Here is a 16248-nt window from a genome sequence, read left to right as displayed (position 1 = left end):
ACAAGACCATAAAAAATACATAATCATATATTCAAAAAGTCATGCAATGACATCTCACTTGAAACAAAAAATATAAATGAAATAGAATAAACAAAATCAGTCATTACCAAATCGTGAGAATTAATTAAATATTGAAAAAGCAGGGAAGAGCAATACGAAAAAAAAAAAACAATACAAGAACATATATACAAATCTGAAAAAAAAACTGCAATAATTCACTTCCCTTTCATATTTAAATAGGAGGCAGGGAAATGGGTATAAAAAAACAAATTCAGATCCCTCATAAAACTGACAGAAAGAAGTGTATATACAAAACAAAAGAACAAAGTCAACATGTGCATCGGCAGCAACCTTGGCTAGCACACTGGGTCCGTATCGGCAACACTGGCACCTAAGCGACTCCACAATGAAGTCACCAATAGCAAGGCATATTTATATCCTTCCCGGGAAACACTGCACCGTGACCTCCAAGCCTGGGTCACTTGGGGTCAGGGCAGGTGAGGGCAGGTCACAGGTACGCAATACAACAGGTCAGACAGACAGGTAGGCAGACAGGTTTCTTTTGGGGTCATTAGTGGAGTATTAGTGATAAGAGAAACAGACGCTATTTCTCATTCTCTCCAGTTGCCCCTTTAGGTTAGATCATTCCTCCTTCACTTATCCAATACCCTGACCAAAGTTGACCTGTCTCGCCTGCCGTCTTGAGAATATGTGTTTTGGTTATAATATAATTAGCGTTTAGACTCTCCTCGTCAGTTCATTACACTAGTTAAGCACAATTGTGAAGCTGTGGCATCTATATATCTCTTAGCTACCCTTACAACTAATGACTACATACACCTTTTTCCTCATCTGGAACTGAATAGACAGATAAACACAGATAGATACAACTACTCATATGAGCAAAAAAAACTCAATCAAAACATACTTCCTCTGATAAATCTAAAATGTCAAAAATACAGATAATTCTATACAAAATACAAGTCAATTTATGCATGTTTCAAATATAAACCATTTCAAGACTGACAAGACAACTCGTATAAAAAACACAAAAAGAAAAATGTGTAATTATAGTTTGTCATTACCAGAAAACAAATAAACACCTAAAAAAAACATGAAACTACAGCCAGCCATTACCTTCTTTGTTAGACCCACACTTTAAAAAACAGGTAAAGGAAATGTCCTAATAAAATGTGCTTATTACGAAACAACTGATACCATTGCGTCTTGGCCCACAGATGTCTACTCCCTACATTCCTACATCCTCTTATTCTTAAACACTTTCACCCTCATCCTAACTACTTCAGGCCACAGAGGAGTTTTATCAAGTCTTCACAGATGCTTTTACTATTGATAATTCAGACATCTTTTTAAACTTCCACTAAAATCACAAAAACACCCTTGAAAATACCAATAACTTCCACTACAGCTAGATGAATGTATGAGATGAGGAAATGTTTAGGAGTACATGTGTTGTGGAAAAGCCTTAACAGAACAAGCCGATCACCTCAGGCTAAAACAATGATAAGAGTGCAGGAGATACATAGGAGGAAATAACTTACTATGGCATCAGATTATTGAAAGTAGGTCATAAAGTGCTTTAGTAATGCAATAGATGGATGACTGAATATATTAAAAATGATTCTGTTAAGATCTGGAGCATGTTCTTTGCTGGAATGTGATATTGTCTAATGATGCCAAAATATTACTTCCATATCTTAGTAAAATTCCAGTCAAATATTATTAATCCATATTGTTCATATAATAAACAAAATGAGCATTATAATTCCTGCTGAGTTACAAAGCCTAAAGGGAATCTATTTGAATGTCTACAAGCTAATAAATCTCAATATAAATATACTCTACTAATTTATACTCTAATATAAAAAATATAAAGCATTGGCATATGTATATAAATTTTTCTAACTGCACACCTACAAATTCATCAATAAAAAATATGGTTTAGTGCCAATGGAGATGCAGGCAGAGTTTTGTTGTTCTAACACACTTGAAACAAGAAACACCAAAAGCTACTCACTGGCTATGGCTCCTGCCTAGTTCATCTTTTCACCCAGCTAATAATTTAAGCTTCCTACATTATTTTTATTTTCCTTCCTATTCCAGTGCCTAAGCCTGCCCACTGGAATAAAGAGGTCTGCCCCATCATCCATGCTCAGGACAGGATCAAAGAAAGCAGTCACATGTCTACTGCTTTCATCCCTCACCACTTGACTTCACATCTGTTTCCAGTTCAAGAATAAACAGAAAAGTAGTCCATGGGCAAACTACATGAAGGTTGCAAGACTCTAGCTACATCTGTATTACTCAGATATTGTTGGAGAGGTGTAAGTTGCCTCCAGTAGAGTTAACTCCCTCCTTACTTATCCTGGAGGACATCTGCTGGAATGCCAGACTGGAATGCAAGTCACAAAACTGATCATACCATCACACATCACCTCAATGTTGTGCAACTTGTGTGCAGATTATCAAATTTGTCTCTGAAAACCAAAACCTGCCACCATGAAAATAAACAAAGCACTGTGTGTCCATGTTTAGGTCAACACGGGCACAGTGCAACATACTAAAGCATACTGCTTGTTAACACTATATAGAGCAACCTCTACCTATGACCTGAAAGCCTTTGTATTAGCTACACACATTAAGCAAGCTGTTTTCTGTAGTATGATAAAAATAGCAACCTGGAGAGTATAAATTATTTGGTATATATATTTCATTATAGCAACTATGAAGAGAGTCCTTACAAATATGAAAATTGAGTAATAAATATAATAATTTCATAATGCAGTTACAAAAAGGGCTTGATTTCTGTTTTCATATGAAGCTGCATCAATACTATTTATACTTGATAAACAAGAACTGATACACTGCACCATCAAATACACCATGTGGAAATAGCTGCACCACAATAATACAAGAATTACAATTTCACAATACCATTATTATGTGAAGGGTAATATAAATAATTCAATGCACAATTAAAGGCTGGAGGCAAAATAAAGCCTCAAGTGGTACAGGCCTCCTTGCTGTCCATGGTACCCCACAACCACCACCACACAGGAGGCAGATGTGTCGAGGCATGAGGCACCACTGAGCTTGGCCACCACCCAAACACAGCCAAATATTGAAAGCTATAAACAATAATATGAGGAAAAATTTCTATGCACAAAATTTAAATATAAAGACTCTTAAATACTCTTATCACAGGCTAAAATTTACTTCCATGAGCCTGCAGATTTTCTACAATAATAATTTACTTAAGCTTAATGTAAAAACTCTGAGAATAAAGAATGAGAATGTTTGAATTTTATGAGGCATTTTCCAAGAACATGTAAGCTGCAATAAAATCAGTTACAATATAACATTAAATATTCTCATCTTCTGTACTTTGCAGTTAGATTATTACCTTAAGAGTTTGTGTGTACATTTCTAAGCTAGCATGGCTTCATTACAACCATCCATATTGCCTGTCCGTCCTGGAAACACACCAGCCATGCACTCTGCAACACTACCTGCTCCTCCTACTACCTCGTGTCCATCAACACTGAGATCAAATATACAACTTTCTAGACTTATCCGAGAGACTGTTCACTACACTTCACTAGCACTCTACTACAACACCAGTACAACACTGGTACCTACAACACTCTGGAATGTGCAGTGTAAAGCTGCTATCACCTTACATCCTCACCACCCAAACAATGCCTATCTCTGTGGTGAAGCACAAACTCTATACGTAGTGTATGGAATGTTGCCAATTGTTACTATTTCATACAAGTTTAATTTGAAATAGGAGTAAATGTGTAAATGTAGAATATAATATCTATGAATAAGTCCTATACAATACTTTGAAACACCACCAATAATTTAAGAATAATTTATACATTAAAAGTTTGATCTGAAATAGTGGTAATGTGCAAATCCCGATTTAAGAATTTACGAATTAGTTCTATAGATATAAGTGGCTGTCACTTCTGCAATACTTAGACTGCCAATTTAAGATTATTTCGTACTGTACCAAATTCATTTAAAATTACAAGGTGCAAAATACCGATTACAATACCTACTAAGAGTTAGGTCTATACACATACATAGCTGTCTCCTTTGCAATACTTTGGTTTCACCTTCAAACAACAATGAATCTAACACATCAAAGGTTCCCAAAACCACAACAGCAGCACACTTTTGGAGCATGACAGGTAAAAACTTGTGCCAGACAATTTGTACTTCGACGTTTCAGTAAAAAGGCACATCAGTCAGATATGTATGTGTGTGTATGTGTATATATGCATATGCAGGATATCAACCTGTAATCTCAACCAACAATCACTCAAGTGCAACCACCAAAACACTTGCACCTTTACATGGCAATGGCACCTGGGTTACGAGATGGTAAGTGAAGGAAACTCACTCACTCACCACCTTCCACAGAACCTCTAGAACCTTTCGTTGGAATGTAAGAAACAACAACTACACAAGCCCCACTGTGAACTATTTCTCGCACATGTCAACCTATTTCAAATCCCTTCACTGACTGCTTGAGAGGAAGGCAACAGTTAATAGAAACCTTAACTTTCTAAGGTTCTCCACTGGCCAAAGCTATATTTCACATCAGTACCACCATTGCAATTAATTCTTTTTCATCATTCAAGTTCTTTCACAGACTGGTTGAAAGGAAAGACAACTATCACAAAGCTTGGCTAAGTGGATGTGGCCCTGGGCACCAAAATTAAACTTCACACCAACACCAGCTTCTTTACTTCCTTTCCTGACCACAGTGCTAAAATGCAATGGAATAAAAGGCATTTGTTGTGATTCAAAGTGGTACCAGAGGGAACAAAGAATAAGCAGTGTTCCCCAGTAAACACGTGAAAAGTTATTCAAAAAACACTATGCTATCTGTGTAGTAAAAGTGTAGTAAAATACAACCACGGAGAGTAGGTTATATGTACAAAACATGACACCACGTCCTCCTATGGCACCTGCTCCACGCCCAGCAGTGAAAGGCCTGGCATGTGCATGTACTTGTGTGGCACTGTCCAGCAGCAAGACACTCCTGCCCAAAGCTGCATAAAAATGGAATGGCTGCAAAAAAACGAGTCACAGATCACACTGTCATCTCAAGGCACAATTCTGAGGCATGAGAAATTGACACATTGTGCATCATCATTGCAATTTCTCCATAAATAGCTTGTCTTAGATTATTATAGTGAGTGTTTCTCCTAATCTGGCAATCCTCTAATGCTCAGAGGAGCCAGAGCTATAGATATTGTGTGCTGTGTTGCTCTACTCACTACACGAACACTGAGATGCTTTGTGCTGACTGTTGCAACTGTTTTGTGTGTGATGCTTCTCTAAGTAATGTGGGAATGGAAATGATACTTTTGGAATGTTTATGGAATTACTTTCAAAACTAACTAAGATTCTCCTATAGTTCTAATGAAATACAACCTCATTTCAACCACAAGGAATGTATGAACTGTATAAACTGCAATGCCCAACATAGGAAAGTTCCCTTGTGTTAAACTCTGGGCAAGAGTTGTTCAAACTGAAACAAAAATATATAGTGGAGTGAATATAATAGAATACTATGTCAATCTTGGAATCATGATCATATGTTTGACAGGTCTGATCTTTGAAGAGTTTCTTGTCTGTGTAGCTCTACCTGTATTTTTATCTGCAGTTCTTAAAGAGAATAAGTGTTGAGTTGGTTAGTGAGTAAACCTGATTTTGTTTCTTGTCTATGTAGTTCTACCTGTATTTCTGTCTGTATTTCTTTAAGTATTGTATTTCTTTAAGTATTGAGTTGGTCAGTCTCTGGTTCTCACTGCACGCGAGACACCATGAGACTGACAGTACTGAGGGTCTTGTTCAGGATGGACGTGGCCGTAGGCAGATCAGCAGTGCGCAAGTCCACCCCATCCACTTGTAGCAACTTATCCCCCACCTTGAGGGCCGAGGAGGCAGCCCCGCCACCCACCACACTGGTCACGTAGATGCTCTGTGAGGTGATGCAAGTGTCAGGCATGATGGGTGAGGTGGTTATGGTGTAAGGTGTGAGGATGGGTGAGGTGATGGTAGAGAGTAGAGTGGAGATGAGAAAAATGAAAATGGGAAAATGGTTGCAGATAAAAATGAATGAATCATATGAATAATAGTGGCTCATAAAAACAAACAGGAGGCACAGAGATTTGAGGCAACTAAGTAAAAGGACAAAACACAATATGTAAAACAAGCATAAAATACAGAAATAGATATAATTTCAAATGACACAAAAAAAAAAAAAATATTATACAGTACCATGAGAACAACCACTGTTACACATGGTAAAATAGACAAATAAAGCACAACACAAATGAGAATAGAATCAATATAAAAGAAAAAAAAATCAGCATAATATATGTCATCGTCATATATCCTGAGTGACAAAAAGGTGAAAAAAACATAACACATGAAAATGAAAAAAATATTGATCATTTCACAACAAAATATTTCTATCACTCACTGACAATCTTATCAACATTTCAGTATTGGTCTTAAATCATTCTATAACCTACATATGCAAAAACAAAATCACCTATTCTCTCTTTTATCCTCTGTGAGTGTGTGTATAAATGTTACCAAAGGGGAACTAGAAAAGTAAAAAGATCAAATGCAGACATGTCCCACTTCATTATATCTATTTCTATGTATGTCTTTGTATAACTTTTTACATACACTACTTTGAATGTCAGCAGAGGACAACAATGGCAATAAATCTCACAGCACCCTCACCTTGTCGTCTGGGTCGGAATGGGACTGTCCAACGGTGAATCCCAAATCAGGGTTCTTCTCGATCACTACCGGGAACTGCGGGAGACGAACAAAGGTTACCTAGATGTGAGAGGTGAGGTGAGGTGAGGTGAAAATAAATAAAATGAACTGCTGTGTGTGTGACAGAGAGAGAGAGAGAGAGAGAGAGAGAGAGAGAGAGAGAGAGAGAGAGAGAGAGAGAGAGAGAGAGAGAGAGAGAGAGAGAGAGAGAGAGAGAGAGAGAGAGAGAGAGAGAGAGAGAGAGAGAGAGAGAGAGAGAGAGAGAGAGAGAGAGAGAGAGAGAGAGAGAATCAAATGACAGGAAGAAAACGAAAGTACAGGTTTAAAATTCAATATAAAAAACATCACCATGAAGATAGAAGCAAAGTGAAGAAAATGGTACAGATAATTTCAGAGATACAGATTCCTTGCAGACCAAATAGACAAACCAATCGCCAGCTGACTCATGACCACACCCAAAAAAAATATGTAAGCATTGGAAAAAAATAATGAGGAAGCAACTGTACATACATACATACATACGTACATACCAATTTCATCTGATACCTGAAGAAATGTGAAGAGAAAATGAAGAGAAAACATGAGGAAAGAGTGAGGGGTTTAAAATACACAAAATCACAAGCATTTTAAGGAGAAATCAATCCACCATTTCACCACTCCACTTGCTCTCGTTCCTTCCTCCACATCCTTCCCCACCACAATAACAAGGATAAGTGGGAAAGTTGATAAGAACACATTCACTGAAGCAGAGTATCATAATATACTCCCTTACATTTCAACAACAGGTCTTAATCAGTGAGCATATTCACCAAAGAAACCCTGTAATAGAAACATAAGAGATTATATCACATACTCCTGCATTAATGATATCCAATACTACTTTCCCACTTACCTATCTGATCATAAACAAATTTAGGCATATCAAACTCTTATTAACACCACTCCACCCACTCATCCACTTCACCATCCATGCAAACGTGCCCATAACACCTCAACCATTCACCACCACAGTCATCCACAACCACCACCACCACCACCACCACCACCACTATCACCACCACCACCTTCTCCTCCTGCAGCACTGAGAGGCCAAGGACACCAAGAGCACAGTAGCAGTAGTAGTAGTAAGTTTTCCATATTTACCATTTAAGATGATACCTGGACACTCTGCGTTCAGGAATCCAAACTTTCCTGGTCTGGATGGAGGCATGAGGGAAGTGAAAGGATGGCGAGTGAGAAAAGTAATAATCATGATGGGAAAAATAGTTATGAGAGTATTTTTGGAGAGGTTAAATTTGGTAATCACTAGTGTGAGATGTTAAGGGCTAGTACAGAAGGCTCAAAATAGCATAAAAGACCCCTAGTGAAGTGATCTGCTTTCAAGACAGCCCTTAGAGTAGTGAGGCCAAATTAGTTATATATGAGAGTGGCATCAATAGCAGCAGCAGCAGCAATGATGTGATGTGTTAATTGCATAGTGTGAGGATTCTTGTGGCAATGCTGCAGGTAATAAGTGGTTATATCCTTATCCTAGAGGGGTTAATCAAGCTGTCTTGCATTTTATGGTGTTCTTCAGTCAAAAGTTTGTGAAGTAAACACTCTTCCTTGTAATGATCTGAACATACAATCTAATAAAGGATGACTTACTATCTCTGTAATCTCATCTGAACACTGAATATTTATTTATGTCAAATTCCATTTTTGGCAATGTGGCCAAAGCATAGATTCCAATGCAAGACATCTCATTAACTCCAACATTACCCAAGGTTAACTAGTTCATTTCTGAATTGAAAGCAAAGTCTTATTGAATTTGATTGCTAAAAAACAGCAAACTAACTAAAATGCTATTGTAAGAGCAATTTATTTTTTATTTTTTGTAAAGACATAATAAAACTATTTTCTTCCCCATTACTTTTTTCAGCTATCAGCCAGTTTCCTTTACTAGTCATTAACATCTACTCACTGCCCAAAAGTAAGACCCCAAAATATTAAATTCACTTCATATACACATCCCAAACTCAGCCACTACATTGTTTTCCAAAAAATTCTACAGCCCAAGGAACACTGGAACACAAACTCAAATGAACTCTGCCATACACATGCCTTTCACACCAACTACTGACACTGATCACTAATTACTGACTACAGACATCCGCACAGAAATCACAGCACCAATACGCTAGTAATGATAACTACTACAGTGGATATTCTAGGCTAATGTTTCAAGTATCAAAAATAAGCAGTTTTCCAAAATATTCCCACCAACTTACACATTCTACCCTGCTTCAAGAAAGTATCCCTCTTTTTTTCTTCTTTTTATTTTATACCATGTGGGCTTTTCACAGGAATTTATGGGCTAAAGAGGATACTTTTTAGGGTACCTCCTATCTTAAAGCCCACCCGCTAGGAAACCGTTGCCCCAAGTGAGGAAGCCCAACCTACACTCAGACCGTGGACAGGATTCGAACCCGTGCGCTTGGAGACCTCTAGGATCCCAAAGCACGCATGGTTCCACTGTACCACGGCGGCCCCCTCTATTCAAGTTTCTCATTCCACTTCAAGACAGAATATCCAATCAGTTTTTAATTTTCTAACCCTCATGTTTTGATCCTCTACTGTTTCAAAAACTACCCAAAATACCCTCTCTATATTTTTTTACCGTCTAAAAAAATAAAGTGCCAAAGATAAAGTACCGTGTTTATCATTTTACTGCCTCAACATAAAGTAACCAGTATAAAGCACTCCTTAGTCTTACCTTTCCTATTCTGCTCTTGCTTCAATATAAAACATCTGTCATTAAATTTTTTTCTAATCCCTTTCAAGACTCACATAGATCTAACATTAACACAAACTAAATGCCTCTTCTATAATTGCATTTTCTAATTTCTTTCCAAACTCCCACTGAACTAACATTACTAACACAAAATAAGCACCCCTTCTGTGCCTCTATATACTTCTACTTCCTTTCAAAAATCCCAATGAACTACCACTACCAACACAACAAACTAAGCACTGGTCCACTTGCCTAGGAGGGCCTACACTGGTGATGCGTGACAGTGTCTGTGAGGCGTTCCTTATATTGCTACCAGAACTCCTCACCCCCTTCTGAAGCACAGACAAAGGGGTTACAATCTGATGTTCACTAAAGCATTAAAAAACATACTCTGCAGTTAACTAAGGCATGGAGAGAGGAAATATGATGCAGTTTCAAAAGCATATATACATAAAAAAAAATCTGCTAGTTTCCTAATGCAGTAGCAGTACCTAACTAAATATAATGGGGTAGTAATGCCAAGCAAACTATTAAGTGCATTCTGAAAGAGATAAAATATGGTAAAAATAAATGCAACAGAGCAGATTAGAAAATGACTAAGTAGACATGTGAATAAACAAACTGATAAATAACAGGATAATGTGAAAAAACTATCAAATATAAAAAAAATAAGTCTACAGTGCACATAACCATATCAATACCATCTTAAAATAAAACAGCTGTGCAGCATAAACTAAAAAAAATAATAATCATAACAACGATAACCAAAATAAACACATAAATAAAGAAGCTTTACTCTCAGCCTCTATCATGTCAGCCAGCCAAGCCCAGCCATGTTAATGGGTTAGTCCAGCGTACGTACATTCTGACATACCACTCGGGCATTCTTGTGCTGGCCAAACATCCAGGCCGAGTGGTTGGCCTTGGCAGCGTCTGGAGACTGGCCGAAGGAGGGGGACATGCGGTGCTTGTTGGTGCCTGGGGCGGGATCTTTGATGACGTACCTGTCAAGAGATAAAGAGGAGTGGTAAAGAGAAACTTGTGTCTGTTTTGTGGTGGTATTGTGCATGGATTTCACTGGTCTGTAGCGGGAAAGTACAAAGATTTATGACTGAAACATTATCTTAAAATCCTAAAATTTTTTTGATAAACTTTAAAAACAACACAAAAATATCTTATGACTTATCTTGCCACAACAAAACCATCACACAATCTCTGTCCACCACGGACTGATGGGGCTGAGAGGGTGAGTGATGTGTGTGGGAGTGTGGTGCTTTGTCTGGACCACCACATGGGGAATTGCATGCCTGGTACTCTGCTATATGGAGAAATTGACATAATATATAACCCACAACCTTTGGCTAAACCTGACCCCTGGGAAATGAGCCAAACCTGCCCCTGATTCTCACCAGCAGCATAGGGGATGCGTGAGGCCGACCCAGTGGAGGTGACAGAGCTGCGGGAGCCAGGTGTCCCCAGGGGTGAGGGGATGGGGATGCCTGGGGTGTTGATAGCTGCATTGATGGTGGGTGGGCGGATGCCAGATGAGTATCCCCTGGGGGTGTGTGGCTGCTGCTGCTGCTGCTGCTGCTGTTGTTGTTGCTGACTAGGTGAGTGGATGGATGGTGGACGGATGCCACTTGAGTAGACAGGGGACTGGATTTTTGAGTGATGTGGTGGCCCTGCCTCTCCTCCACCGGTGGGAGTCTTGGGGTGTCCATAGGAGCTGTTGCTGGTGTTGAGTTTCCCTACCAAACCTCCAGGGCTGGGGAGATTAGAGCCCAGACCACTGTTGCTCCTCCCCTGTGAGGCAAGGGTGGGGATGCCCGACGCCCCTCCACCTGCCTGTCCTGAAGTGAGAGGTCTGGCCTGGCTGCCATACCGGCCTGCCTCGCTGGGACTGGGCCGCCCTATCTTGCTGTGGTGCGGCTCGGGGGTGTGGCCAGATGGACTCATCATTGGAATCCTTGACTCATTGTGTTGTTCATTAGCTGAGTGGTGGTCCATCCTGTGTGAGTCGTGGGGTGACTGCATCTCTTTGGGCAGGCCACTGGGGCTGCGGCCAATGTTCCCCAGGGTGGGTATTCTGGACTCTACAGGTGCTGGCTTGTCGTGGGGACTGGTGGGGGATGTCATGGAGGGGATCTTGGTGTCTGGGGTCAATTTTGGCTCTTGGATGGCTGGGCTCCTTGCTATGTTGCCGGGGGTCTGCAGGCGAGAAGTGGTGGGTAGCTGTGATTCAGGGCTGCCTGAGTTGTGGCGCACGGCATCCTGAGGGGTGGTGGGGATCCTGGAGTCTGTGTGGGGCATGTGGGGCTGACTAGGGGAGAGGGGGTCTCTGTGTGGGGCCTTCATCCCCAGTGCAGGGATCCTTGATGGAAGCTTTGAGGTGGGCTTCTGGGACGTCACTGAGGTTTCTGGGTGGTTAATGTTATTCACCAGGTCATTAGTGATGTGACCTCCCTGTGGATGTGGGCCCGTGCCATCGCTGTGACCCTTGTGTGCTGATGGGGACTCCTGCAGGGTGTCATGGGACGGCCGGGAGCCCGAGGGAGAAAGGAGGCTGGGGCGATGAGGGGTGGGGTGAAGCACCTCTCCCTTGGCTGGTCCTGGGTGAAGTTTGTGGGACCAACAGAGCGGCTGGTGGCGGTGTAGGTGCTGCTGGTGGTCTGGTAAGTGTGGGAGGTGCTGGAGTTGACCGGCACTGTCACTTCAGGCTGGTTCTTGCCTCCTAGTCCTGGTTGTGAGTAGGAGGATGAGTTGGTCATGATGGGTGTGCCAGGGCTGGCCATATCGCTGGGCAGGGTCTTGGGAGGTGGACTGTCCCCGTGCTCTAGCAAGCTACTGGTCACCTGGTAATTAGAGAAAGCAAATTATGAGAGAGCAGATGTGATAGCCTACACAATCTATACAATTTGTAACTGAAAGATTAAAAACATTCCTGACAGTTAAAGAAGTAAACTTGTTGTTTCACAATTTGAGTACTAATTATCTCAGAGGGCAAAAATATGGAAAGCTTTTGACAGCAAAGAAAAGATGCTACACAAAATGTTAAATAATTCAAAAGAAGAATAAAGCACAATAGCATGTATGGGATAACAGACTTAAAACGCAATATTAATCTGAATAACAAACTGAAACACATCAGGAGCCACAGGATTAAGACAATGAAAGACAACCAAGAGAGCCACACAACACCACAACACCTCACACTACCTGGTCAATGATGGAGACGAGGCCATTACTCTCCTGGCGCTGGTTGGCCCGGTGGTCCCATCCCCCATTGGTGGTCCGTCCCAAATCCTGACTTCGGAAGATGCTATGGTCCACCGGTCTGGGGGGGCCCACTGTGTTAAGACCCATGTGGGAGACTGCACGTGCTGGAGGTGGTGGAATCCCCAGTGTGTTGATGGGAGCTGCTAGTGAACCCGGTCTTTGGTCATGTGGCAGCCGGTTGAGGAGAGCTGAGTCTGCCAGTGCCCCCAGTGCCAAGGAGCCAGGGCGCTGGGCAGGGCCACCTGTGCAGGGCTCCAGCTGTGCCCCAGTGGCGATAGAAGCCGGTCTAGATGCCGTCTTGGTGAGGCCGGAGTACTGTGCATCAAGAGGCTTCATGGGGAAGGGTTTCTGGGATGTGACAGTGGTGGAGGGAGAGTACAGAGTTGAGGCTATAGATGTGGATGGGGGAGGAACGGAGAGTGAGGAGGGTCTGTGTGGTGAGGTGGCAGATAAGGAGGCCATGAAGGATCTGGATGTGGACTGTGGAGAGGCTAGGTTGATAGAGCCAGGTGGGGATGATGGGGTGGAGGGCATGGAGAAGTTAGAGTCGGTGAGATTGTGAGGGGAGGATGGTGTGGTAAGGCTGCTCCTGTCGCTGCACACTGGGTCCTCACCTGCTGGGGACATACAGGTGAAGGTTAGAGCATAATGTTTGTTTTTATCCATCAAAATGTGTGTACAAAATAACAAGAGAATAATTCAAAGCATAGATGAGGAACAAGAATAAAACAGTGTAATCAAACAGCCTCAGAAAGATTTCAGGGTTTGGTGCTATATGTTTAACTCATCAAAATCATCCTTATAAAACTTAATTCAACATTTATGAAAGTATACATCAGTAACATAACAACCACACAATCCTATACATAAAGGAAAATAAGACAACTAAAATACATACAAGAATATATCCCATCAGGCCATGTATATAGTCAAAACACCCCCAAAAAATAAGGTAAGTAGCAACAATCCATCAAAAAGTATTACATCACAATAAGACTCACACAATAAAATACCAAAACAAAATGCAGATCAGTACCAACATGACAAGACCAATAAAATAGAATACTACTATACACGACTACTTTTTATATATAGACACAAGTACTTAAGTGTCCATTTCTAACGTGTTTCCTGTGTTCCCTTGTGTGTCTCATAAGTTGTGTGTGTTTATGAATCTATACCCCTTGTTTTTTTGTATTTTTTCCTATGAGTCTTATGTTTCCCATGCTTCAGTTGTTTTTAATGTGTTTAGTATATGATCAATCTGTTGGACCAAGCTAGTTTTTGAAGTTATATGTTTTTATTTCTGATCAACAAAATACCCATCTACCTCTTACAATTTAGTCACTAATAATCACTCTCAGTATTCCTTGCATGTAATAAAAAAAGGTAAAATAGATACTAGTGAAGAATGGGACTTACTCTGCTGGGTGGAGGCCTTGCCATTACCGTAGCCACTGTCACTGGAGCTGCTAGTGTCGTTATTCTCATCCTCCACCACCCCTACTGCTGCTGCTGCTGCTGCTAGTGTGGTGGTGGTGGTGATGGTTGTCGTGGCAGTTGTGGTGGTGCTGGCCTGGGATGTAAGTAAAGTATATGGTGGTATAAGTTGTTGTTGCTGCTACTGTTACTACTACTGAATTTGATGTAATAAGTGATATACATTCTAGTAAATGTATTGCAAAATAAAGTGAACCAATTAATTATTTTACTACTACTACTACAAAAAATCTTCACAGTGATAAATATACTTGCTATCTTGAGCCAAGCAGACGCTATATAGGTATGCATTTTCACACTACACCCTGCACATCACAACTAAATCTTTAAGAGAATAAATAAATGCATAACTAAATAAAATTGAATGATAGATTAACTTACTACAAATACTACAACTACCACTAACTACTTCCTTACTCCTAATCTTCAAGGCACCTAAACGTTTCCTTCTCCAAATGTGAACCTCGAACTTTGATACTTTAAAAATAAACCTTGAAACTGCACTTTGCATGAACTTTAAATAAAGAGATTTTGAGACATTTATCCCATTTTTTTTAGCTAACCATCTCAGACCTACTCAGGGACTGGCTTCTCAGTGGACCTTTTTTTATAGTCATTTTCAGACCCCTGGCCAGTTTCCCCTTAGATAAAAAAAAAAATAAATAAATAAATAAAATAAAATAAAAATATATAAATAAAAAATCCCGAGGTACTTTTATCACCCCCACAAATTGTTAAAGAATGCATAAGCACCTGTAGTGGCCGGCTGACAGGTGCCTCCATGCCTGGCTCCACAAACTCTGCAGCGTGCCGAGACATCACTGCTGCTATGTGATAAGGAGGGGGCTTCTTGATGCGCTTGTCCTGGGAGTCTGCTGTAAGGTCATCGATGGCAGGTGCTGGGGCCTCCTGTGTGGGGGTGGAGGAGGGGGTATGATGGCACTCCAGGTGGGACCTCGTCTGTCCCCCCTCGCCCTGCCTCACCACTCGCCACCTTGTCCTGCGCTGGTACCGTCGTTACAACCTGAAGGAAGTGGTGATAGAAATGTTGCTTTTCTTGTTCTGTTGGTTTATTGACTTGCCTTTTCAAATTTGACTCTTTCAGTAATTATCTAGTTGAGGAATGCAAAGATGATCACCCTATCCATCTATCTATTCAAACCAAATAAAGAACTCCTATCCACATCTATTCAAGCCATTTAAACTAAGAGAACCACAAACAATTCATCCTTCTATTCACCTTCCTACTCTTACTCATCCACACCTAATAACACAAGCACAGGCCACAAAGACCCTTACCTGAGCCACGCCAAACACCTTCCTATCCCCAATGGCATATGGCTGCTCCTGTTGTGGCTTCCTGCTGGTGCCGTTGACTAGCTTGACACCCATTCCCTCCCCTCCATCAGGTGCTGCAGACAGGGAGGTATTCTGAGCTGCAAGGTGAGAGTTCCGCACATTTCTTGCCTCACGCAGAAGTGGTCGTTCCTCAGCAGGCAGTTCCATGACGGCTAGAGGAGGAGCAGGGCCTTCTTCTTCCTCCTCTTCCTCCTCCTCCTCCTTTCTTCTCTCCTTTGTCTGGTTGAGGTTGTGGTGAGGTGGATCAGTGGAGATGGGCTGTAATGGATATTTGCATGAGGTTGAGATTTCTTAAAAGGAATAGAAAAATGGAAAAGCTCATGTTTTATGTCAGATAAGTTAAAGGGAAAAGTCAAATAGTAAAAGGGAATTATTGGCATAAGATAAAAAAGGAAGTATCAGAAGTAAGAAAATACAAAATAAGAAGGAAATTCACATCTCAAACAACCACACAAGTAAAACAACAAAAAATTAAATAAAAAGTGAATAACATCAAGTTCCGAAATCAC

At 40.8% G+C, this 16248-nt stretch overlaps 1 protein-coding gene across 1 annotated transcript in view; it reads right to left on the bottom strand.

Annotated features, from left to right (window-relative positions):
* Nucleotides 1-9: 9 nt before the first annotated feature.
* The window catches only part of LOC123509374 (mediator of DNA damage checkpoint protein 1-like), a 30410-nt gene continuing 14171 nt past the window's right edge, over nt 10-16248 (bottom strand). Inside the window, 10 exon segments of the mRNA XM_045263642.1 lie at nt 10-6019; nt 6793-6867; nt 10467-10594; nt 10972-12204; nt 12207-12456; nt 12821-13497; nt 14303-14456; nt 15134-15267; nt 15269-15404; nt 15680-15997. Coding sequence (XP_045119577.1) covers nt 5843-6019; nt 6793-6867; nt 10467-10594; nt 10972-12204; nt 12207-12456; nt 12821-13497; nt 14303-14456; nt 15134-15267; nt 15269-15404; nt 15680-15997 — 3282 coding nt within the window. The 3' untranslated portion in view covers nt 10-5842.

This window comes from Portunus trituberculatus, chromosome 27, assembly GCF_017591435.1.
Source record: "Portunus trituberculatus isolate SZX2019 chromosome 27, ASM1759143v1, whole genome shotgun sequence".
NCBI classification, from domain to species: domain Eukaryota; kingdom Metazoa; phylum Arthropoda; class Malacostraca; order Decapoda; family Portunidae; genus Portunus; species Portunus trituberculatus.
The sequence above is the reverse complement of the archived record's forward strand: the minus strand, read 5'-3'. Positions and strand labels throughout refer to the sequence as shown.